This window comes from Electrona antarctica (genome assembly GCF_951216825.1).
Source record: "Electrona antarctica genome assembly, chromosome: 1".
Classification (NCBI taxonomy): Eukaryota; Metazoa; Chordata; class Actinopteri; order Myctophiformes; family Myctophidae; genus Electrona; species Electrona antarctica.
Genome location: NC_136806.1, coordinates 59,326,497 through 59,352,571, shown reverse-complemented (window position 1 = coordinate 59,352,571; position 26,075 = coordinate 59,326,497). Strand labels below are relative to the sequence as shown.

The window sequence follows — 26,075 nt, the reverse complement described above, 5'->3', positions numbered from 1 at the left end:
ACCATCATGGAGCACGACACGGTGGAGATCACAGAACGCAGCTCTCAGCACGACCTGAACGGAGAAGTTGTGATGGTCGTGAGTCACACTCGCATCAAGCCCCCGTTCAGCGTCGTGCTCGCCACTCTGTTGTACCTTGCCGAGTTCGTGAGCGCGTCGGTGGTGTGCGCCATGTATGACAAGGGCGACGACAAGATATGGATGGGCATGACGGTCACGTTCATGCTGGTGCCCGCCATACTGACGCAAATGGCACTGATATTCATCCACAGAGACGTGGGCAGGGATCGCCCTCTGGTGCTGCTGTGGCACCTGCTCCTACTGGGCCCCGTTATTAGGTAGGTCACTATACTGTTTCACAAATCATTCACATTATTGTATGTATGTATCCTTCCTGGCCTTAGCTAGTCTATAGTCCATAGCTCTAATGCTTCTATGATCATAGAAGCATTAGAGCTATCCTGGGTGGCCTGGGATCTATCTATCTAGCTCTGGTTCAGTGAGGCTGTGTGCACTGGACCACAACTAGGCTGGTCTCTGTGATGTGTTCAAAAACATTAATACATACACACACACACACACACACACACACACACACACACACACACACACACACACACACACACACACACACACACACACATACTGTACATACATACAGTATACTGTCAGACCCACTCACCCTCACTGTTCTGTTTAGAGACAGTCCCTTGAAGTGATTGGATTGACTTTGGACTTTTTTCTTCCATACACTGTGACATTTCTATGTCACATGACCTCATCTCATCTGAGGTCAAGTTTATTATTTCCATAGCCCTTATAATCACAGTTACAGTGGTGTCACACTCGCACGGCTTTAGATTCCCACATTTATAGGAAACACATTCCTATTGCCACCAAGATGCAAAGGACACTTGATTTCCTCCTGACGGGATTAAATATGATGACATAGTTATAGTTATATGTAGAAGGGAGTTCCAGCCGCGCCTCTAGCCTATAGCAGGCCAGTCTGGTGCGAACAAGAAGGCACTGGAGCAGCTCAGACGATTTGGGCCCTTTCGATGTGTCAATTACATCTTCGTCAGGTCATACTATGACCTGACGAAGATGTAATTGACACATCGAAACGTTGTCGCTTTTTACCTGCACCCTGTTATAATAAAATAAGGGCCCAAATCGTCTGAGCTGCTCCAGTGCCTTCTTGTTCGCATAGTTATAGTTATCCTTGGTCACAGATTGTTCATGCATTGTTCTCACCCAGTCTAATTATGTAAAGGACAATGCCGAAGTCAGATACTTCCTCATGCACTACAGTAACATGAAAACAAATAAGACAAAAAGTCCAGCAAGTTGTAGGCTATGGTTTTGTAAAAGCAAATGCTGCAGTTTCAGCAGTTGACCCGAGTACACGCATACATAGGCCTATATTGTTAGGAATAAGAATACAATTAAGATTTTGAAATTTGACCATTGATTGTTGAAGGCCCAGTCTAAAACATTTGTAATTGTAAACGCTATTAACCCATTTAGGCCTGACCTCAAAATTAAAAAACATTCTTCTAAATAAATATTTTCACGATTTTTCAAAAATAGCAGACCTACAAGCTCGTAGCGCGCCACTCGGTGGCGCGCTATGAGCTTGTAGATCTGCTATTTTTCAATAGCTAAATTATAACATAATGTTTAAAACACCAAAAGGGGTTCCCGCCCAAAATGGGTTAAGGTAGGCTACCTTAATCGGGTGCACCGGTAGCCTAAATGGCAACGTATTTCTGTGTGCATGTTAACACATTCTGTGTTGAGAGTTGTGTATGACCATACCGTTAAAAGTGAGTTAAATCTCATCAGTGGCAGTTTTAGCCCTATAATGGTGTGTGTGATATTTCATATTTCATGTATGTTACTGTAATATCACAGCCATTCTCGTTGATCTTCATTCACCTTTGAATGAATGAATGAATGGTTTATTTCGATCTTATGCCGTTGGAACATTACAAGTAGAATCATGTATTAAACTCATTTGACATGATCGAAAAGGTATAGGCGGAAGCTGGTAGCTTTTTATCCTTATTACATTGTTCTGTTATAACTAAGAGAAAATTGGAAAAAACAAAAACAAAACAACTAGGGCAGTTGGTGACTTCATTTTCGAGACCTGTTTGACAAACAGTGACTCATATAGGCCCCATGTTGATTTGTCTGTCGTTGACTCGTAGTGTATTTTGAAATCTTACACCTGAGCTTAACTTTGGACAAAGACCTAGTAGGCTATTGGGTGCTTTTAACAGCCAGTTAAAAAGGGTGTCGCCTTTTTCAAGGCAAGACATGGGCCACAACAACATTGTCAAGTTTTGACCCAAATGGTTAGGTTTTGTTTGGCGGAATGAATGCAACCCTGTGTAAAGTATTGCATAGACAGAAATGTTATGCTGCATTATTAATGTGGTTAAGCTTTTAGAAATGTTTATAGCCAGGCCTTATAATGTGAATATATGCCAGCCCCAAGTCAGCTATAGATAAACACGGCACCAAATACACTAAAATGACTAAATGATCGCCCGATTGACGCTTGTAAGGGCTTCTGGAGACCACAGTGCTTCATGTCATCCAAAAGATAATCTCTCAAGAGCAACACCACTGCCCTATTTTGATTGATTGAAATATTTATTAACAGTTTGCAGAATTACAGTACATTTCAAGCGCAACTCAATACAAAGACTGTTAACTGTGAGTGAACGACCCAATAAAGCATTACACTTGTTTACAAGAGGGTCCATCTTGTTCAATTCATCAAAAACATTTAGAGACGTACAAAAGGACACCTATAGCCAAAGAACAGAACAGGAATTCATCATAAAGGAGGTAAAAAGGGAAAAGAAACAGTGAGGGGAAAAAGGGGTGGGGGGGATTCAGATTTTACGGGGGCCAGTTTCGAATTGCAGCCGTCCGTAGGTGCCCTTTGAGAGCGGTTTTGAAGGAGTCAAGGGATTTGCATGTCTTAATGACTGTTGGTAGGGCGTTCCACATTTTGGTGGCATAGGAGCGAAAATAATTTAGTGCCTTGTTTGTGCCGAATCTGGGTTGTACATGGTTTGTTGCACTCCCTCTGGTATTGTGGGTGTGGACTTCGTTAACATTAAGGAAGTATTTAGACAGGTACAGTACATGGTCCTGTAGTGTTGTTGTTAGGAATAACCCATTTTGGGCGGGAACCCCTTTTGGTGTTAGCATTATGTTATGCTTTAGCTATTGAAAAATAGCAGATCTACAAGCTCATTACGAGCTTGTAGGTCTGCTATTTTAGAAAAATCGAAGAACCACTGACATAGAAACATAGCTTTTTCAGAAAACTGTCGGGATGTAGAAGACATTTTTAGAATCTGATCTCAGGTCAAAATGGATTAAGGAAGTATTTAGACAGGTACATGGTCCTGTAGTGTTGTTGTTGTTGTTAGGAATAAACCCTACTAATCTGGGAACCCATTTACCGAATCTGGTTTCCCAGATTGTCCAACTTTTGATGACACATCTTATCACAACCAAGCATTGATGTGAAGGGCAGTCAAAAACAAACACATTATACATACTATCCTAGTTTCAGTACACATGATCCTCCATGTCTACTCTGCCCCACCCTTTCCGATAAATGCAATGCCTTAATCACCAGACAAACACATTCAAGACTGGTTCAAATGCAGCAGCCTTGCAGCTGCCCTGCTGCCCAGCTGCCCTGCTGCCCTGCTGCCCAGCTGCCCTGCTGCCCAGCAGCCCTGCAGCCCTGCCATTCACAGTATAACTGCTGGACCGTGCATGCTCAGTGTTTGGTTGCGCCACAGCGCTATAATTATACACACTGGATCTGCTGTGTGTCTGTGGATGTGAGCTCCTCACTGGGAAGAAGGCACACATGTATGTCAGTGACCACCACCATACACGTTACACCCCCTGGCTGGCCTGCAACTTCAAATATTTCAGATTGAACTCAAGATGACATTGAGAGACAATGCTGCGCTATGATAATATTTGCCGTAAGGAAACTGGCAGAGCCACATGAATCACTTTGCGGACAATGGGCCATATTTATTAATCTTATTTTGGCTTTGATCTTATAAGGGAATTTTATCCTAATCCACACTGGATTCCACTGTGCTCGAGAAAGAGAGGCTTTATGTACATAATAAAGCCCGACCAATATATCGGTTTGAGTGTTTATGTGTGTGGGTGGGTGAGTTTATGTGTGTGGGTGGGTGCCTGCCTGCCTGCCTGCCTGGCTGGCTGGGTATGAGCACGAAAACAGCATGGTTGTTTTTCACCACCTGTGCGCAACCTAACACACACGCACATATTAACTGCATATATGATGATTTCGGGTGTCCCAGTACAGTACAGTGACAGTACAGTACAGTAGAGGGTACAGTAGAGGGACCGGCACACGGTAACTGTCATTTCTCAACCTTTTCGGACACGGGGCGGCACGCCGGAACCGGCCCGCCCCCCCTGGGCGTATTCCTGGGGGTCTGGAAATCTGGAGGCCCGTTTCAAGACCAAATATGCGCCCCCCATATATACCTATGACATCATTATTCTGTTTTGACACAAATAGTTTTGACTGTTCAATATCGCGTGCACCCATTACTCTCGACAACTACGCTGCAACAACACCTCTACTCATCCTGTCGTCCCTTCACAATAAAGTGTCTCCCCTTTGGGTGCAGTACTAAGTTTCCGACACAATTTACAATTTACAATTTAGGCATTTAGCAGACGCTCTTAATCCAGAGCGATTTACATTAAGCAAAAACAAAAAGCATGGGAATACATCACATATATAAAAAGCATTTATCAAGAAACATGCGTAAGCTAAGAACGTAACTAGAACATATCTGTATATAATATAAGCTATACATATATATTATATTATGCTGTACTGTTATTGTGCTGTCTACATGACATGCTATAAGTCTGTTTCAAATGCTATCTAAGTCTAAAAAGTGCTGTCTAAGGGGGTAGGGTAAGTGCTATGGGCCATGGTGGAGTCTGAAAAGGTGGGTTTTCAAACTACGGCGGAAGATCGGGAGTGATGCTGCAGTTCTGATTGCAACGGGAAGTGCATTCCACAGTTTTGGGGCCAGAAGGGAGAAGAGTTTGGGACGTGTGGAGCGTTGTCCCGGCGTTTTTAGTGAGGGTACTTCCAGCTTCCCTGTGTTGGCTGATCTGAGTGCACGGGAGGGTTTGTAGGGTTCAATCATGCTTGCAAGATATGGGGGAGCCATACCTTTGGTTGCTTTAAATGCCAGCATCAGAGTTTTGTATTCTGTGCGGGCAGCGACCGGGAGCCAGTGCAGGGAGCGTAGCAGGGGGGAGACATGTGAGAATTTTGGCTGGTTGAAGACGTGTTTGGCTCCGACAGTCATTAGACCGACAACCTACCTCTATCCCTAACCTAACGCTAACCGCTAGCACGGGAGCAGCGCATGTTCGAGCGGTAGTCCGACCGTTGTTCCCGCATGTCGGACTAATGCTCCGTCGGGAATTACGTTCGGATCCCTCCCCTTTTACCTCCCAATGCCGCACATTTTACCCATTGTTATTAACAGGAAATAGGTGTAACTTAAAATCATGGGAGAGAGCAAGGCAGCGAGTGAGTGGGAGAGAGCAAGGCAGCGAGTGAGTGGGAGAGAGCAAGGCAGCGAGTGAGCGAGAGAGAGAGCCAAGGTGGCGGGGGGTTGACTGCATGACGCCTGGCGGTCAGCCGGAGCTCGAAGGCCCCCCTGAGGGTGGAGGCCTGTTTCAATTGAAACTGGAGGCTTGACAGCCTGGGTATCGGAGGACACCCAAGGAAGGCTATCTTCACCCTCCCAATGACTTAAGTTATTGTGGGGGTTAGCAGAGATGGAGTACTTGTAGAGAGGCTGGGGATTTGGGAATTAATTGGCTAACTTATTAAATTGGGACACGAAGGGGAGAAAATAATATGCCTGCCCCTGAGATCTTTGATTTCTGTTTGGGGAAATTGGGAAATTTCAATAAAAAGATTTTGAAAAGAAAGAAACTGGAAGTCAGTCAGTGTTAGTTTAGTTTAGTTTATTCGCACGATAAAAACGGATAAAAAAAGGGTAACATCAATAAAAGAGAAATATGTGCAATTGTGCAGGTGAGAAAAGAAACCCATGGAGGGCTTATATGTGGTTCTCACCAAAGATAATATACAAAGAGATAATATACAAACAGTGTTACTGTTGTTAGTTCCACTAACAAGAGAGCAAAGGCAGCTGTACAGTACACCTCTAAGGCACAAATCTTTGGCCCAAGGGAGGCGTCCCAAGCTCAGCATGGAGGGGGTGGACATGGCCACAAATCATTGCCAGGGGGTTTCTTCATGTATACACTGCAGTAGGCCCGCCGCCCTAGCCAAGAAAGGCCTTTCTAAAAGACTGTTTGTCCCAACCATAGTCGGCATTAGACAGTTGCCTAATATTTTATGCCATTAGTATTTAGTATGCATTGCAACCTGTAATTTAAATGATTTACATGTATTGCAGTGTGCGTCTTTCACTTTGCTTTCAGGATGTCTTAACCCATTTTGGGCGGGAACCCCTTTTGGTGTTAGCATTATGTTATGCTTTAGCTATTGAAAAATCACACCCGTGTGAACTGAGTGGTGCAAGGTCTTATATAGCCTGATCAGCTGTGGTCTGACGTAATGTCAGTGACCATAGTAACCATGCTCATTCTTTTGGTACGAACAAACACGGGTACAAAGCCAGTTGTTGGAGTGGTTTTGTGTGAACTGAGTGGTGTAAGGTCTTATATAGACTGATCAGCTGTGGTCTGACGTAATGTCTGACGTAATGAAATCACACCCGGGTGAACTGGGTGACCGTAGCAACCATGCTCATTTTTTGGTACGAACAGACAGACAGACAGGTAAACTAACAAAGCCAGTCGTAGGAGTGGTTTACACCACTCAAAAATAGCAGATCTACAAGCTCATAGCGCGCCACCGAGTGGCGCGCTACGAGCTTGTAGGTCTGCTATTTTTGAAAAATCGAAGAACGACTGCCATAGAAACACAGAAAACTGTCAGGATGTAGAAGACATTTTTAGAATCTGATCTCAGGTCAAAATGGGTTAAGTGAGGCCAACGATTGAATTGTTTTTTTTTTTCTGTTTGGAATATCTATCATATTCTTTGACATTCTATGTTAACCTAAAGCTATCTCTCCACAAGCCCAAAATAAGCTACAACAGACTGCCAGTCTGAAGAAGTCTTGTTTGGTGGAGAGTCACCTTTACGTCACCTGATGGGTGTTTCTTTTGAGGCTTGGGGATGATGTCATTGTCAATCATCTGTGGCACAGTGGCAGGGCAAAACAATGACTCACAGCAACTCAGCAATGGCTTTAAAATGTTGCTGGAAAAAAACTTTCCAGTTTTTACTTTTAACATAATTTGATTTATATTTTCAGTTTTCTGTCAGACACGGGCCTATTCGATTAGACTCTTTTTGAGCCCTCCTATATACAGGTTTAATGTTTGTTTTTAGTTCAATGTTTGTTTTAAAAACGCCATTGACAATGAAGGGAAAATGTACGTCATCTTGTCTCTAACGCAAACATTAAATGCCATTAACAATAAAGAGAATTTACTGTTTGTGTTGGCACCGTTTGTTTCACATCACCTAATCAACATGAGCTAGACTTTAATATATTAGCGCCCCTCACTTCACATGGGTGTGATTTTTAGGAACCTTATTTACTGCAGTTTTATTTGAGTCGGGCGGAGTTGCAAGATGTCATCATCCCCTGTGACTGTGTGGAATGTGTGTGTGTGTGTGTGTGTGTGTGTGTGGGAGGGGGGAGGGTGGAAGTCAGTTTATCGTCAGGTCATGACTTGTTTCTGAAAATATTATCCTCACCCCAGGCAGGGATAGACTAGCTACATCCTTACACTCGCAATGCAGTCTTAGCTGAAACAGTGAATGCAAATGGGTAATGTGTATCTTTTTTGCAGTTATAACTTATATTTGACGTTTTTCCAGAAAACTTAGGTCAGGATTCAGGAGGCGTTTTTAAAGCCCAAACCGCCCCAACCCAGTCGCAATTCCTTGCAACAAAAACACACCACTGCAACTCTTTTCAACTACCATTGGGGATAAATGGTTGCAAGTAGTTGCACATAGTTGCATGTTGCAACTTGCAAGTCGTTGTATGGAGAACCATTGATGTGAATTGGGTTTTAGAATCGGCCTCAGGTCTAATTTAGATCATTTAGACCGTCTAAATGGGATAAACGTGCAGAGTTCAAAGGGGTTTGTACAAATAGGTGTAGATACACAGGAGTAGTAGCCAGACATGATAAAAAAATCACACCCGTGTGAACTGAGTGGTGCAACTACTAACCATGACATCACATACTAACCATAGCAACCATGCTCGTTTTTTTTGGTTGCTAACCATAGCAACCATGCTCGTTTTTTTGGTACGAACAAACACGGGTACACGGGTACAAACTTAAAGCCAGTTGTTGGAGTGGTTTGCACCACTCAAAAACACACACTGATTTGGATGAAACCTAGGATTGAAGGCATTCTTCAGTGATTTCCTTTTTTCTTTTTTTCTTTTTTAAATGTTTTTTTTGTGGCTTTCGCCTTTATTTTATATTTTTTTCATGGAGGGACAGACAGTAGGCTGACAGGAAATGGGGGGAAGACATGCAGTAAAGGCCGTCGGGATCGGGAGTCGAACCCGTGGCACACTGCCAGACTGGATTACCAGCCAAGGTGCCTGGACCACTGAGCCATGGCCCAGGCCGATTTCCTGCTGAAGTCCAGCGGTGGCCGAACGGTTTGCGGAGCGGTCTTGTTATCGGAAGGTCGCCAGTTCGAATCCCCGGACCGGCACGTTAAAATTACCACCGCTGAAGTGCCCTTGAGCAAGGCATTGAACCCCTACCATGAAATGTTCTATGAGCAGGGCCTGGCTGTAAACAAGCATCTCGAGCTTAGTCCATTCACCCTGGGTAAACAAAGAACTTTGCTTTGCTTTGTCCCTACGCTGTGCATGCAAATGCCCAAGGACGCAAGGACTGTTTCTCACTACAGGATGTTTTGCTGTGTCAACTTTTGTCAAGCCAAAGAACAGTTGAAGCAATTTCCTCAATAACAAAAAAAAAAAACCCCTGCCTTTTCTGAAATTGTAATTTCCTCATGGATTATATATGGTTTTATGTTTCTCAATTTTCGTTGACATTGTGTTTGAGGCTGTGAGTGCACAGATTAGCTCCGACTATGTGGATCACGTCCATAGAATGTACCGTAAGCCTATTGATTCTGTTTGCGAATCCTTCTCTGAAGGCGTGCATGTTTTTTATATACTTAAGTGATATTCAGCTTGCCTCTCTCCAATTGCTTACTGAATCCTAAGTGCATGCTGGCCTGAGAGTGCACCACCCCCCTCGCTGCATTCTCGGCTCTTTGCTGAGCCAGATTTCCTTAGAAGCATTGTCAGTAAATGATGGTCTTGCGCCTCCTCCCATTACTCTGCTCTACTGTATTGCACAGCATAAACCACAGGCGAGGTGACACTGTAGGGCTGGGGCGACATGGACAAAATCACTGTCACAATATATATAAACAAATACCTCTGTCAATGTTATGATGCAAAAAAAAAAAAGCATTTCTGGGAGTCCCCAGTCAAAAACATTGAGAATCCCTGGTGTAGATGACTATTGGTGCTTTGACCATAGATATTATAAAAAATAGATGCCTCACTGGCCACTGCAGTTCATTGGAGCGACGTGTATCCCAATGAAGGCAGGAAGTCAAGCGGAAGTGCAGTGCTGAAGGCTTTTTTTTTTTTTTTTTTTTTAACTGTTAAGGTGCCACCCACGAGATCACGAGATGAATCTAACCATGTAATGGGTGCCACCACCGTGAAACCGAGATTTTTTGGGGGAAAAAAGAAAAAAGAAATCCTCTAATCTGGTGTGCAGTTGATGACATGCACATGACATGCACAATAGAATTTCATTTTCTTTCTTTTATTTATAATGGGGACAGTGGCACCCAGGACCAAAACTGGTGTCCACCCCCTGGCACTTAAGTTAACAAATCTTTATAACAGTCATGACAATACATTACAATACAAAACAAGACAAACAAACACAAACAACAAAGTTATTAATACAACATCAGAGCCAGGGGGGATTAGATTACCAACAGAAAACATTAAAGAGTGAACACAAAGCAACAGTTCTCCGCAGCTTTCTTATTTAGAAGTGCTGAAGGCATTTGCTGAAGGCACGCTGCGTCGCCGCCCAAGTGACGTCACTCATCATGCGGCGACTCCATGTCTCTCGCTGTCACTCAAGTGACTACTGGCCAATCGCGGCGCGTCTTTTCCGGGACTTATGTTACGCACGCGGAAGCTTGACAATGAAGGCAAATGCTTTGCAAGGAATCTCGGGAAAATTGTGCCTTCAATAATGAGTACCACAGACGAAAAACAGTCTTAAGTCCAAATTTCATTCTGACCCCTCCACGAAAAGGCCTCGTTGTCCTGAACCCTTATCTATCATTTATACATTATGGATAAATAGTGTGGACTTAGACTGTTTTTCTTCTGTGGCATTCAATATTGTGACACGCGCCAGAAATACGTTTATATGTCTATGGCTTTGACATTATGTACACAACATTTTTGAGGGGCGCTGTCCCCTCCTATGTCCAGCTTTTTGTGTGTGTTTGCACAAACTTTGTCCTACACAAACCATTGACAATGAATGGACAATTTTACCTCGTAGTGTAAACACAAACATTGCGTAAGACAAACATTGATATGTTGTAGGAGGCTTTCGACTCTCAACCGTCAGTAAGAAGTCGGCGATGGTGTTGTACAGTTGGGTGCCACCGATATTGTCCCTTATCATTTGACCCATTTAGGCCTGACATCAAAATTTTAAAAAATCCTTCTAAATCCTCCAGTTTTCTGAAATAAATATTTTCACGATTTTTCAAAAATAGCAGACCTACAAGCTCGTAGCGCGCCACTCGGTGGCACCCTATGAGCTTGTAGATCTGCTTTTTTTTCAATAGCTAAATTATAACATGATGTTTAAAACACCAAAAGGGGTTTTGCGCAGATCACGCAAACCTCAGCAAAAGGAAAAGGACAATATCGATGGCCTCCAACTGTAGCTGTCCGTCCTACACAAACACTAAATCCCATTGACAACAATGGTGACAATAGTGTCTGAGCAAATCGGCTACTCAAAAAGAACAGATCCAGCGTCCGGGAGCAGCCTTGCCCGTGTTACTCCATGGGAGCAGCGGCGGTGTGTTCATTCACTGGGCGCCGCAAACGCAAAAAGTGTCGTTCTTGATTGTTGCGCGAATCACGCGTGTGTTGCATGCATGGAGGCCGTTGGACTTGGTGTAGCGGCAGGGCCCTCAGGGGCTGATCCGGCACTGCATGCACGCGAAGAGATTTGTGCACACTGAAATGTAGTAATGTTGGGGGTAAACCGTGATGAGTGCATACTTAAATGACAGCTATAGGTTTTCCTCGAAACCGGTCTTCAAAGGAACATTTCAACCATTTTCAACCTTATCTTCATATAATTGGTCCTCCTACCGTCCTCATAATGCTCATAAGATTATAATAATACTAATAATACAAACTACAGACTTTCACTTAATGTAAAGATAAACACTGGGGGGGGGGGGGGAAACTATTTAAATCATGTCTGAATTTACCAAACCTGCCTACCAATTATGTCACTGGTAGGCAAGTTTCTGGAACTGTCCAAACCCCACCTTTGAGCCAGTAAACGGAAATGGTACCATCTTGTAAAGTCAACATTAGTGAGAACTGAGGATCAATTAATTATATGAAGACAAGGGTTGAAAATGGGCGAAATGCTCCTTTGTACATTTTGCAGCTGAAACAACAGCGATTGAAAATGGCTGACTCCTGTGTTTGTAGTAAATGTAAGCAGTCCAGTAGCGCACAGCTGAACTGCTGGAGCAAAGTGAACACATGTGGAATCCATGTCCAAAGTTGGAGTTGTCAGTACTTTGGAGCAAAAGACAACATTCCAGCACCATCCTGTGAGATTTAGAGGTGGAGCGTGAGTCTGCAGAGGGTTCAGTTTGTCTTGAGAACAGCTGCTCAGAGCATCGTGGATTTAAACTCACTTTAATTCACAGTATGTATGTCATGGATTATATGCAAACATTTCGTATTAACCAACCCTAGCATCCGTATTCTGGGGGAAACGTTCGGAGGGAAATAGCAGATCTACAAGCTGATAGAGCCTTGAGGGCTGTGAGGCGAGGGAACGTCGTTGGCACGTTCACTTTAAGTTCACTAGAGTTAAAAGAAAGGAGAAAAAAAACTGCTGTGCTGCCCTTAATAACTTAAGGCTGTTATATTGCAACCTGCTGGTATTACTAAAGCAACGCTTGTAATTAGCTAATTGTTTAGGCCCATTTCAGTTGACAGCCATACTCAGTATATAGTATGGAGACGGTAATCTCGCCCCCGCTTTTTTCCGCCGACCGCTCGATGCGGCGGTTCTTGTATTCTTTATTTTGTTTTACTGAGAATAAGGTTAGAAATACGTTTAGGCTTAGGCATAGTTTTACTGGGGTTAAGTTTAGGAATAAGGTTAGGTTTAGGCATAGTTTTACCGGGGTTAAGTTTAGGAATAAGGTTAGGTTTAGGCATTGTTTTACTGAGGTTAAGGTTAGGAATAAGGTTAGGTTTAACCGTTTAAGCATAATTTACTTAGGTTACTTTAGGAATACCAGGCCGCGCAGTTCCTCCGAGGCGAGTTGGTAAAGGGGTGAGTTGTTTGGTATTCATGTAGACCCCTCTCACTGAACATTTTTGACTATGAAGAACGATCACTTAAACCACCTGTAAGTTCTGCACAAAATATATATGACCTAGTCCAATAGCTTGATTAATGTAATCCTCAAGATTTAATTTGATAATGAAAAGTTGATGTATTTCTTTGCTTATGATTTTGCTTATGTCATTTCTGCAATCACTATTTGATTTAACTTTTCTCCAACCACTCATTCATTGGAGTGCATTTTCTTCTCTACTTGTTTTATTTCACGGTAAAAGTATTCTATTGACGAACTGTATTAACAATCTATTTGGAAAGAAACATCTCCGTTTTGAAATGGGTCTGACTGACATGACCTTTTGTCTTTTATAATGATATATTGAGTTCATGCGTGCCAAACATGACATGGGTCAGTAACACTAGATTTGGTTGTTGGACGTTCCATCTTTGTCACTACAAAGGCTAAGAGCCAAGAGTTTATTTGAAACAGCCAGTGTTGCTCTAAGGGTGTGCGGGTGGCCGGGTGCATACAGTTGGGTGCCACCGATATTGTCCCTTATCATTTGACCCATTCAGGCCTGACCTCAAAATTTAAAAAAATCCTTCTAAATCCTCCAGTTTTCTGAAATAAATATTTTCACGATTTTTCAAAAATAGCAGACCTACAAGCTCGTAGCGCGCCACTCGGTGGCGCGCTATGAGCTTGTAGATCTGCTATTTTTCAATAGCTAAATTATAACATAATGTTAAACACTAAAAGGGGTTCCCGCCCAAAATGGGTTAACTGTCCTTTTGCGCAGATCACGCAAACCTCAGCAAAAAGAAAAGGACAATATCGATGGCCTCCAACTGTACATACACTGACACCACGCTAGACAGGAACGCCCAAAAACGTCACATCCGGTTTTAGCCTGGGGTAAGAATTGTCTATGGCTGCCAATGCAACTTGGTCCAATCCTTAATCACATACGGACAAACATCTATGCCGATGCTATCTAACTTGCGGAGGTGGCGTGCCTTGTCCACAGGCAAACAGATCTTTCAACGTATGGCATTGCAAATACGTTTGATAATCGCTACTCTGCTCAATATTGTTTTTAAAATGCCAGCAAATTGCATTGCAGTGAACGAGAGCAAATCACAACTTCCCCCCCCGGCGGTGGGCGGAGTCACAGTTTTGAGGCGCTGATTGCGCGCCGTGGTGTCGGTGTATTCCCTGCACAGGCTTCCGGTTTCTGCCTACACCCGTTTATTACAAAACATTGGTGTAATGGCAGGAAAGGCAATCAAGGGCATGGTACCCACACTACCCCCACCCTTATCTTCGTGACATCATCCAACTCCACCCAACCCACTTACGTACTACCATAGTAATCTAGTAAGAGAGTGGTGACACGCTTTGATCTCGCCGCAAAGCGGGTGCCTATGGGCGATAGTTCCAAACATTGCTCCTATGGCTGGAACTATCCCGTTGAGATAGAATGAGCACTTCCGCATTCCATTGTTACAATGAGAGTCAACGGGAGTGTCATTACTCTCTTACTAGATTACTCTGCATACTACATAGCACAGGTATAGCTATTATAGTTACAGGAGTGATAAGTCACAAGAGTGATAAGAACATACTACATAGCACAGGTATAACTATTATAGTTACAGGAGTGATAAGTCACAGGAGTGATAAGAACATACTACATAGCACAGGTATAACTATTATAGTCACAGGAGTGATAAGAACACACTACATAGCACAGGTATAACTATTATAGTTACAGGAGTGATAAGAACACACTACATAGCACAGGTATAACTATTATAGTTACAGGAGTGATAAGAACACACTACATAGCACAGGTATAACTATTATAGTTACAGGAGTGATAAGAACACACTACATAGCACAGGTATAACTATTATAGTTACAGGAGTGATAAGTCACAGGAGTGATGAAATGAAATGAAATGAAATGATTACTATATTTACCCAGGGTATCTGGGCTAAGCTCAAGAACTTGTTTCCAGCCAGGCCCTGCTCATAGAACATTTCATCGTAGTGGTTCAATGCCTTGTTCAAGGGCACTTCATGATAAGAACATACTACATAGCACAGGTATAACTATTATAGTCACAGGAGTGATAAGTTACAGGAGTGATAAGAACAAGAACCGATAATAAAAAGCAGGCAGATAAGAAGAAAAATAGCAAACCAGCAAGAAAACATGAATGGATATAAAAGGATGGACAAGAAACGAGAGTCATCATTTTGGGCGGGAACCCTTTTGGTGTTTTAAACATTGTTATAATTTAGCTATTGGAAAAATAGCAGATCTACAAGCTCGTAGCGCACCACCGAGTGGCGCGCTACGAGCTTGTAGGTCTGCTATTTTTGAAAAATCGAAGAACGACTGACAAACATAGCTTTTTCAGAAAACTGTCAGGATGTAGAAGACATTTTTAGAATCTGATCTCGGGTCAAAATGGGTTAACCCACGGACCACCAAGCGTAATGCCTGGTAGCGGAGCGACCGTTGGCATCAACTCAAGGACTGAGCCAGTCCATCACTCCTCTGCGTGGGAGGGTCGAATCTGCATGCCTCGCTTTTACTCTGCTGCTCCGCTACTTCCTACTGGAGGAGGGGGTGGGAGGGTTTGTCCTGATGGCTACCAGCCTCTTCCTTTCACTAGCCTCCACCTTCGGTCCAGGGCAGCTCCACATCGACGACCTGAGAACCTGCTTTCTTCACAAGCTTGTTCGTTTCTATTTCTGTCGCTTATTATTATTATTATTATTCAAGTATTTGTATTGAAGTTTGAGACAGGACAAACAACAGATACATAACAATTACAAAACAGATACAGGACAAAACGACAACACCAGTACTCAACATTCATGTATAAAATAAAAAAGTCTGAAATACAAAAAACCCACAAATTGTACATTAATGAAATCAACTAACTGAAATAAAATACAAAAAGATAAATAAAAATGAAGGGGGGGGGGGGGGGGGGGGGGGGGGAGATGGCCAATGACTACGTAGAAAATACTACCGCAAAGTAGGTTAGAAATGGTTGCCAAACTCTGATATATTTCTGAGTGAAGCCCCTGATTGTATATTTAAGTTCTTCGAGTTTGAGATGTGACATAACACACCCTCCACCCAGCGTTTGTGAGATGGCGGCGCTGCCTTTTTCCAATTAAATAGTATCAGGCGTCTGGCATTTCTGTCGCTTATGTTGATGTAACGCGCTCACACACCTAACACTGATGGTTTGTTCGAACCTTCCCTAAAACACTCAGACCAATGTTCCGCGGTCCACACGCCCTCCTAGACTGTTATCTCTCCTGGCTCACAAGCTGTAGAATTAATCTCCCCCTTGCAGACCAACTCCCACATTTTCTGCTGTTCCTTGTATGCATACCCATTTGAGTCTTGTCACCTTTTTGATAGATGCTGGTAGTTAGTTACGCTATGCACATCTATGTTGTTTACTAGTTGTTCATATGTTTCAGTTTAGATTTTATTTTCTTGACCACACATGTTAAAAATGTTAGATACAGTTGGAGGCCATCGATATTGTCCTTTTCTTTTTGCTGAGGTTTGCGTGATCTGCGCAAAAGGACAGTTAACCCATTTTGGGCGGGAACCCCTTTTGGTGTTTTAAACATTATGTTATAATTTAGCTATTGAAAAATAGCAGATCTACAAGCTCATAGCGCCACCGAGTGGCGCGCTACGAGCTTGTAGGTCTGCTATTTTTGAAAAATCGTGAAAATATTTATTTCAGAAAACTGGAGGATTTAGAAGGATTTTATAAAATTTAGAGGTCAGGCCTAAATGGGTCAAATAATAAGGGACAATATCGGTGGCACCCAACTGTAGTTAGTTACGCTATGCACATCTATGTTGTTTACTAGTTGTTCATATGTTTCAGTTTAGATTTTATTTTCTTGACCACACATGTTAAGAATGTTAGATAGCATGTTGTTTACAGATGTTTGGTTTACCTGGTATCCTCCATTTATTTGAAGCATTACATTGTTGTCTTTGCTCTCTTTATGTGGCTATTTACGCTATTTACTCATGTCATTTCTTGACTAGGGTTCATGCAATTTACTCTAATTACACACTTGTAAGTCGCTCTGGATATAATAACAGTGTGTGCTAAATGCCTGACTTGTAAATTGTTGTGGTGGTGCTGGGTGTGGATGAGAGATAGCCTAATATCAGACTGAAGTGTGAAATAACAATGCAGCCATAAATTCCTTTTGGCTAATGGCTGAATATTTGGATGTGATCATTTTCCACACTGTTTATGAAGTGGTTCATAAATAATATTAACGTTTTCTCCTAAAAGTTAGAAGTTGAGACAGCTGCTGCAACGTGGTAGAACTCTTTATGAATAGGGTTAATGTTAACATGTTTCTTACAAACTCAAAGGGAGCCACACCCTTTTAGGTTTTTCCATTTTCCTTCATTCAGTACTGAAGGTGGTACTGTTTATAAGTTGTCACTTATAGTTTGTTTCTTTTGACTGCCCCCTGGTGGAGACACAGTATGCCAGGGAGCATTGGAAAGGTGTCAAGTCAGAGAAATCTTTTCATGAATGAATTGTAATGATTCTGAACCTTTTGACTCTGGATAAGATTATGTTCCAATTGTTGAGTGGTGTAAACCACTCCTACAACTGGCTTTGTTAGTTTACGTGTCTTGTCTGTCTGTCTGTCTGTCTGTCTGTGCTCAAAAAATGAGCACGGTTGCTATGGTCACCCAGTTCACACGGGTGTGATTTCATTACGTCAGACATTACGTCAGACCACAGCTGATCAGTTTATATAAGACCTTACACCACTCAGTCCACACGGGTGTGATTTTTTTTTACACAACATACTGTATATAAGGACCATGGCAGTGTGGTTTTTGGCAGCAAATTTCTATTTTAGTTTTAGTCATAGTCTCTTGAATAGTTTCCATTTAGTTTTAGTCACATTTTAGTCACCTACTGAATGTCATGAGATTTTAGTCGACTAAATCTACGGTTGATTTAGTCGACTAAAATGTATTTTGGCGGGCCTCGATGCCGTCGTAATGGCTGATTTTACACATGCTGAAAATAGCCGATCTACAAGCTCACAACGCGTCGCAATTGTGAGCTTGTAGATCGGCTATTTTCAGACTTGAAAATAGTCTGAAATGACTTATGACTTATACTGAAACTGAATTACTTATACTGGATCTCTTGTCCACTAGTCCCTTCCTAACATTTTAGTCTAGTTTTTATTTGTTGACGAAATTGTCAATATATTTAGTCTTAGTTTTAGTCATCATAGCTTAGTTCTCATTTAGTTTCCATTTAGTTTTCGTCAGTGAAAAAATGTAGCCGATGAACATTTTTCGTCTTAGTTTTAGTCGACGAAAACAACACTGCACCATGGGCACCGTTGGAGGTGCGACAGGCCCAAGCCAAGGCCTAGCAGGAAGACCGTCCCTCTGTATGAAATAATATATCTTGTTCTCCCCGTGTCCCCTAGGGTAGGTACCCTCACAAAAAACATGCAGTAATCCTGGTCTCTAAACTGCCTCCCCCTGGCCAGCCGGGGCGCCTGATGGAGGGGAAAGGAACTGGTTGGAATAACGTGTTCCTTCCACGTGCTACGTCCAACCAGGGAAACTCCCCCCTGTCAGGTGTAAAGGAGCAACTTGGACACTCAGGCATGAAGGAAGCATGAGTTCAAGTCCGTTGCTCTCCCCATGTCCCCCATATATGGGGACTAGGTTGGCGGAGGGTGTGTAGAGCCCAGGATCACATTAGATAATTGACACAGGGGTGAAAAATGGGTTACAAAATCACTGGATAAAAATTATAAAAAAAGAAAAATAAATAATATATCTATTCTAGATTTATTTTAAAATGTCATGTCAAAAGTTATATTGGGATTAAATACTATGTAAACGACGATTACTTTTATTTAGCGTCCATTAGTGATGGGAGATTAATCGGCAAACACATCGTTACCGGCCGATTCTAGTTGTTTTTTAGATTAATCGGCGTCGGTTCGATTAATCAATCAGAGCCATTAATTAATCGGTCCGATTAATCGGTCTGTCTTTACTGATAAACAAGCCCAAAGTAACAGCTTGAACAGATCTACAAGCTCACAATATTAAATATAAAGGTATTAAAGTTAAATCTGACTTGCCTAAGCCTGCAGTGCAGATACGCTGTTACATGTATTTTTCAGAATGGACAAAATGATTATAATTTTTTTGAATACAGAATGAGATCATATCGGCATCGGTAATATCGGTTATCGGCCATAACGGCAATTAATTATATCGGATATCGGCCAAAATGTCTCATCGGCACATCAGTAAACAGTTAATTTGGAATCACTGATTGAATGTAGAAATATTGTCCATGTAAATGCAGGGGTGTGTCTTATGTTGATGGACTATACTTTCAAGATTTTGATTTTGATTTTGATTTGGATCTCTTTTAGCCTTTCGGCTAATCTTCCAAGAGTCCAGAAATAAATTAAAACATTACAGAATACATTATATTACAATACAAAATAGTACATTGCATTTTAAAAATACATTTCAAATACCTAATCCTCAACTCGTACAACCGCACACACTCACGCACACACAGGCCCAGAATATGGCTGCCCACAGACGGATACAGTTCATTCACCTATCTATAGTGGACTATGCATGGCAGGGTCGTCCTCTTCCCTGAGCCAGCTGAAAACCTGACCGCATACCAACACAGAAACTAGAACTAAAAAAACAAAGCTAAACAGAAATCACAACATAATAGTGAATCAATAAAAGCAATCCCAGCTATAATGATGAGTTCCATAATTGAACTGCCCTAAAAATAAAAGATCGGCTTCCCATACTAGTTTTGGTAGAACATAAATATCTTTGTGTCTTGATCTTGTGTTGACCTGATGTTTCTCGCGAACTAATGTTAATTTATTCTTTATGTTTACTGGTTTATTAGATGTTTTTATTTTAGCAATCAATGCAAGAGTCTGTTTTCTTATGCATTCAAGAGACAAAATTCCCCTGCCAAAACATGTCGGGTGAATGTCTCTGTTGCCGTCGTTTTGTAACGTGACAATACTACCCTCTGTTGGTCTGAAGAGAGATGGTCTCATCCTTTCCTCCATCCATCTCTTCTCCCAGGTGTATCGAGGCGTTGGTGATCTACTTCAAGGCGGGCAAAAAGGAGGAGCCGTACGTCACGTTGTCCAGGAAGATCAGCCTGAAGAAGGGACAGGGCCTGCCGACGATGGAGCTGGAGATCGGCCACTCGGAGCGCATGCTGGCCGCTCACAGGAACGCCTTCAAGCGCACGGCGGTCATCCAGGCCTTCCTAGGCTCCACGCCGCAGCTCACATTGCAGATGTACGCCACCATACAGGAGAAGTACATCCTCGGCGCCAGACGTAAGACTTTTTTTCTTTTCAAAATCTTTTTTTCTTTTCGTTTTATAACAGCATATGGGTGTCAAGTCACAGGTTCATAGAAAAAATAGCAGATCTACAAGCTCATAGCGCGCCACCGAGTGGCGCGCTACGAGCTTGTAGGTCTGCTATTTTAGGTCTGCTATATTATAAGTACATCCTCGGCGCCAGACGTAAGAATATTTTTCTTTTCGAAATCTTTTTCTTTTCGAAATCTTTTTTTCTTTTCGTTTTATAACAGTATATGGGTGTCAAGTCACAGGTTCATAGAAAAAAAATCAAATATCAGATTTTAGTATCAGTGACTGAGGTAAACAAACGTAGCCTACTGTATGAATCACAGAGATCGTGGGCAGACATAATGAAAAGACTGTTATTGTGCAAAACATGCCCCTTCAAGACCAAAGAAAAATATTTTCTCCCCTTCAAGTCCCAATTTAGTAAAGCCAATTCCCAATTCCCCAGCCTAACGTAAGAATATTTTTGAATGAATTAATGGTTTATTTCGATCTTATGCCATTGGAACATTACAAGAAGAATCAAACTCTAACCCTAAGCAGTGGATTTTAAAATTAAACGCCACATTTCCACAAGGCTTAAACAATACCAATCCATTACAGGAAACAGGGTAGTAAACAAACCATTAAATGCTAACCCTCTAAATTGCTCCTAATTAGAGCAGAGCCAGGACAATAGCAGAAACACAAAGCCATTTAGATTCAAAATCAGACCATGATCTGATGGTCTGAGGTTGACACTAATGGGCTTGATGGGGTGGACTTAATCCCCTCAAAGGTAATCACACTGTAATCATGGACCTCCAGAAACCTAGATTAAGCCAGACTAAAGGTGGCCTTACACTAGCCAATAATCGGGCATTTTTGACGATCGGGATCGGCCCGATCCACATCAAGAATGTTTGATATTTGCTCTGCCCCGCTCCGATTATCCTGTAGTGTGTGGCGCTATCAGATTTCAGATTGAAACAAATCGGCTAGTGTAAGGCCACCTTAAATCTAAATATAAGATTGAGAAACTTTTAGTACTTCTAGTAAGACTAAACCTTAATTGCCCAGACTCTTCTTCTGGACGAAAGCAAACATTCTTTGCTTCGCTACTCATACAATAGTATGATACAAAACACTGAAGTCCTTAAACCAGAAACCTAGACATGATCGACAAGGTAGGCGGAAGCTAGTAGCTTATTATTATTATATTGATATTGATTATATTGCTTGGTTTTTCAATTTAGTTGCACTGGGTTGAAATGAATGAACGATGGAATAATAAATAAATAACATAGTACAGTACTAAAGCTATTATGAGTTCACGGATGCCTTACCAGTTCCCTGTTCCCACCCCTAGGCCAAATTCCAGTGCCCAAAATCTCGGCCACTCGCTGTCTCGCTCGCTCACTCGCACTCGCTCGCTCCAGCATGGTGGGGTTGCGGTGAAATTGGTGATCTGCTGAAATATGTGACAATCATGTTGTCATGTTTACATTCGGACACTGACATTTATGTGTTTGTCTACATTGTAGACAATCACATAATGTCAGTGTCCGAATGTAAATCATTGCAGTTTGTTTATTAGCAGAGTTTAACCTAGCGGTATTTAGGCCATTTATTTGAAAGACCTCCATATAAGTTTTGTGAAGTCCACAAGATGGTCACATATTTGATATTTCGGCAGGTCACCAATTTCACCGTAACACAGCCATGCTGGAGTGACCGAGTGTGAGTGAGCGAGTGGCGATTTGGGGGTATTGGAATTTGGCTCTAGTGAGCAGGGTTGGTTACAGCCAGGTCACACTACACGAGGTTACCGAAGGCTCTAGTGAGCAGGGTTGGTTACAGCCAGGTCACACTACACAAGGTTACCGGAAAAAATTACCTTCACGTGTAATCAGTAACAAGTAATGTAAACAAATTATTTTCAATACAGTAAAAAATGGGGGTGCATACTTAGTTTAGACTAATCATTGGTAAGGTTAGGTTTAGGTGTGCTGCCCCGTGGGAGGTTAGGTTTAGGCCAGGGTGAGGGTTTGAAGTTGTAGTTGTAGGACTAATGACTGGTCTAACCAATGACTAGTCTAAACCAAAAACTGTCTAAACTAAGTACTGCACCCCAGTAAATGAAGTAATACAGTTTGCTGAAAGTAAACAGATATAATCATGTTACTTATTGCAGCTGCATGTAGCTGATTAGTGATGTGTAACTGACTTCTTCTTTCCAATACTGCTTGTTGTGAGAAGGCATTTTCAGTACTACCTCTTTAACCCATTTTGGGCGGGAACCCCTTTTGGTGTTTTAAGCGTAATGTTATACTTTAGCTATTGAAAAATAGCAGATCTACAAGCTCATAGCGCTGCACCGAGTGCCGCGCTATGAGCTTAGATAGTATTTTAAACAGACTTATAGCTTGTTACGTAGACAGCACTAGAATTGCATTTTATGTAGTCATAGCACTTTATAGGACACATAAATATATAATATAGTATAGTATGTATAGTTTACATAGATACTCCACTGTTACGTTCTTAGTTTACGCATGATTCATGATAACTACTTTTTATATATGTGATGTATGCCATGCTTTTGTTATTGCTTAATGTAAGTCGCTCTGAATTAAGAGCGTCTGCTAAATGCCTAAATTGTAAATTGTCTTGTAGGTCTTTTTTTACTCAAAGCTTCTGGGGGGGGGGGGGGGGGGGGGGGGTTCCTGGTCAGCGGCCAATTACATATAATTACATATAACCTTGAACCACTGACACAGAAACATAGGGTTTTTCAGAAAACTGTCATGATTTAGAAGCCATTTGTAGAATCGTTCCCAGGTCAAAATGGGTTATAACCAGTGACCCTCCCCCTTTGTGTTCCCAGTGGCTCTAATGATCATCACCCTCATCTCCATCACATACGGGGCGCTGGTGTGCAGCGTGCTGGCCATCCAGATCCGCTACGACGACTACAAGGTGCGCATCCGCCCGGCGGCCTACGTGTGCATGATCGTGTGGCGGGGGCTGGAGATCGCCACGCGCGTCACCTCGCTGGTCCTCTTCAGCACGGCCCTCACCTACTGGGTGGTGCCCGTGGGCCTGGCCAACCTGCTGCTCTTCTTCTTCCTGCCCTGGGGCGAGTTCTGGGTGAGGAAGGGCGTGCTGCCGGAGAACCTGGAGAAGAACTTCTCCAAGCTGGACACCACCATCGTGCTGTGCCTGTTCACGCTGCTCTACGCCTGCATCAACGTCTTCTGCTGGTCGGCGGTGCAGCTGGACCTGGCGCACCGAGAGCTCATCGAGAAGAAGCAGCACTGGGGCCGGCACGCCGCCTACTACTGCGGCCGCTTCGCCGAGAACGCCCTGCTCATCACGCTGTGGTACCTGTTCAAGTCTGACTTTTACGAGTACGTGTGCGCGCCACTGCTGGTGGCCCAGCTGCTGATCTGCTACAGCCTGGCCGTGCTCTTCATGCTGCTGTTCTACCAGTACCTCCACCCCTGCAGGCGCCTCTTCAAGCACAACGTCCACGACTGCCTGCACTGCGTCTGCTGCCACACGTCGTCGCGCGGCGGCGGCGGAGGAGAGAAGAGGCGGCAAGGGGAGGCGGCGGCGGCGGCCCCCACCTACTCCACGACGGCCACCATGGTGCTGGCGCCGGACGAGGAGGCCGTGGAACTGAACCCGCAGCGCCCCGATATCACCAGTCAACTGGGAGGCCGGGAGACGGCCATCGTGGACGACATTGTCGAAGCTGCCCAGCCAGGACTTTAGTGGTTCACATTAAACGTGCTCACGAACCCAACGTGCACAGAGGGAGACGTGGGACATAATGGTGCACCGCTCACACACACACCACAGAGGGAGACATGGGACATAATGGTGCACCGCTCACACAAACACCACAGAGGCCGTGGCTCTTCCACTAAAGCAAAAACTCAGAGGGTTTAACTCTGGAAATTTAAATCCTTTTGTGTCGTGTGGAGAACACTGCATGCACACCTTTGCTCGAGTAAGATAAGCCATGCTCTGTATCCTGTAACAGCGGCCTTATCTTTTCTACTTAAATGCGCAGAAGTTTTGTCATTCTTGGTCTTGCCAGTAAAATGAGCTATTATTCCCCACATTGGACAATGCTTGGTTCATGAAAGTTTTTTTATTTTATAGACTGGACATTTCTGACGCTGTATGTGTGCATCAAACACAGAAGAGGGACGTAAGCAACCCATGGTGGCCTCCATGGCACAGTTGCTCGATATGAGGACGCGTTTGTTTAGTTATATGGCATCCATAGTAATAAACGTCGCCGGGTAAGTGGCTGTGAACATGGAAGTAGGGCGCAGATGACCTATTCATACTTTTTTTTTTATATCTATTCCTTGGCCCCAGTAGGCTAAAGAATGCAGAATATGAGGTCACAAACAAAGGCTGCCTTGAGAGAGAGAGAGCACCATTAGGTCAGATAGTGTGAGCCAGGTGTGTGGGAAACGTGCCAAATGAAATGACCCAAGCCACAGAGACTTGACTGGGACATCCCCAATTGACTTGCTCTCAGGGTTTTCCCCACCCTACTCCATGGGCATTACCTCTAACGGGAGGTTCCCAAGCACTGGTACTAGCCCATTTTGACCTGGGAACGATTCTATAAATGTCTTCTAAATAAAGACAGTTTTCTGAAAAAGCTATGTTTCTATGTCAGTCGTTCTTCGATTTTTCAAAAATAGCAGACCTACAAGCTCGTAGCGCGCCACTCGGTGGCGCGCTATGAGCTTGTAGATCTGCTATTTTTCAATAGCTAAAGCATAACATAATGCTTACACCAAAAGGGGTTCCCGCCCAAAATGGGCTAGTAACACTAGTGGTACTTGAGCCCCCCCCTCTGGTGGTACACAGAGGAGTCGCCCCCAAAAAAACAGGAGACAAAAAAAGACTAAAGTGGAATGAAATATTATAGGTAGTTCTTCTGACCAAGCAATTGGCTGAAATAGGCTATCCAGCCGTGCTGAAATGGGCATGACGGCACACCTAGCCGTTAATAGAAGATTTGAGAACGGATTCGTCACATTAGAGAAATATCATCGTGCTGTGATTTAGACTGAGTTTTGTCAGTGCAGCAGCAGCATTATTGGCGTAGGAATGGAACAAAAAGGGGACGGTGTGGCGCTCCTGTATTTTTTTTAAACTAAATAAATGTTATTTATTATGGTGGTACATGGAGAGCCAAATGTTTTCTTGTGTGGTGCTTCAGTATATAAAAAAAAAGGTTGTGAACCAATGGCCTATATAACACTGTATGTGTCAGCACTTTGAAGCATCTCCATGCAACAGGAGGGCAGTTGTTTACTCCAGGGGTTCTCAACGTTTTTGGCCGGGGACCCCCGGAAATGCTTTGGCAATGTCTCGGGACCCCCGCCCCGCCCCCTCCCGACCCCCAATATAAATTGACTGCTACCATAACCTTAAACCATTTTGGGCGGGAACCCCTTTTGGTGTTTTAAGCATTGTTATAATTTAGCTATTTAAAAATAGCAGATCTACAAGCTCATAGCGCGCCACCGAGTGGCGCGCTACGAGCTTGTAGGTCTGCTATTTTTGAAAAATCGTGAAAAAAAAAAATATTTTTTTCTTTTTTTTAAAAATAATTTGGGGACCCCCTAAAATAATTTGGCGACCCCCCGAGGGGTCGCGACCCACGGGTTGAGAACCCCTGGTTTACTCCTATTATTACACTGTGTGAAACATACTGTATCT

General features: G+C 43.0%; 1 protein-coding gene across 1 annotated transcript; it reads left to right on the top strand.

The window, feature by feature from the left end:
- On the top strand, positions 1 to 24,994 carry xkrx (XK related X-linked). The gene is made up of 3 exons (XM_079521956.1): positions 1 to 338; positions 20,045 to 20,307; positions 23,209 to 24,994. The coding sequence occupies exons 1-3, from the start codon at positions 7 to 9 to the stop codon at positions 24,096 to 24,098; spliced, it is 1,485 nt and encodes a 494-aa protein (XP_079378082.1). The 5' UTR covers positions 1 to 6; the 3' UTR covers positions 24,099 to 24,994.
- Positions 24,995 to 26,075: the final 1,081 nt, after the last annotated feature.

Excerpts from the sequence above, each read along its gene's own strand:
- xkrx (XM_079521956.1), top strand. The coding sequence starts at position 7 with ATGGAGCACGACACGGTGGAGATCACAGAACGCAGCTCTCAGCACGAC. Across the intron at positions 339-20,044 it reads CTACTGGGCCCCGTTATTAG|GTGTATCGAGGCGTTGGTGA; the intron begins GTAGGTCACTAT and ends CTCTTCTCCCAG. Across the intron at positions 20,308-23,208 it reads GTACATCCTCGGCGCCAGAC|TGGCTCTAATGATCATCACC; the intron begins GTAAGACTTTTT and ends TTGTGTTCCCAG.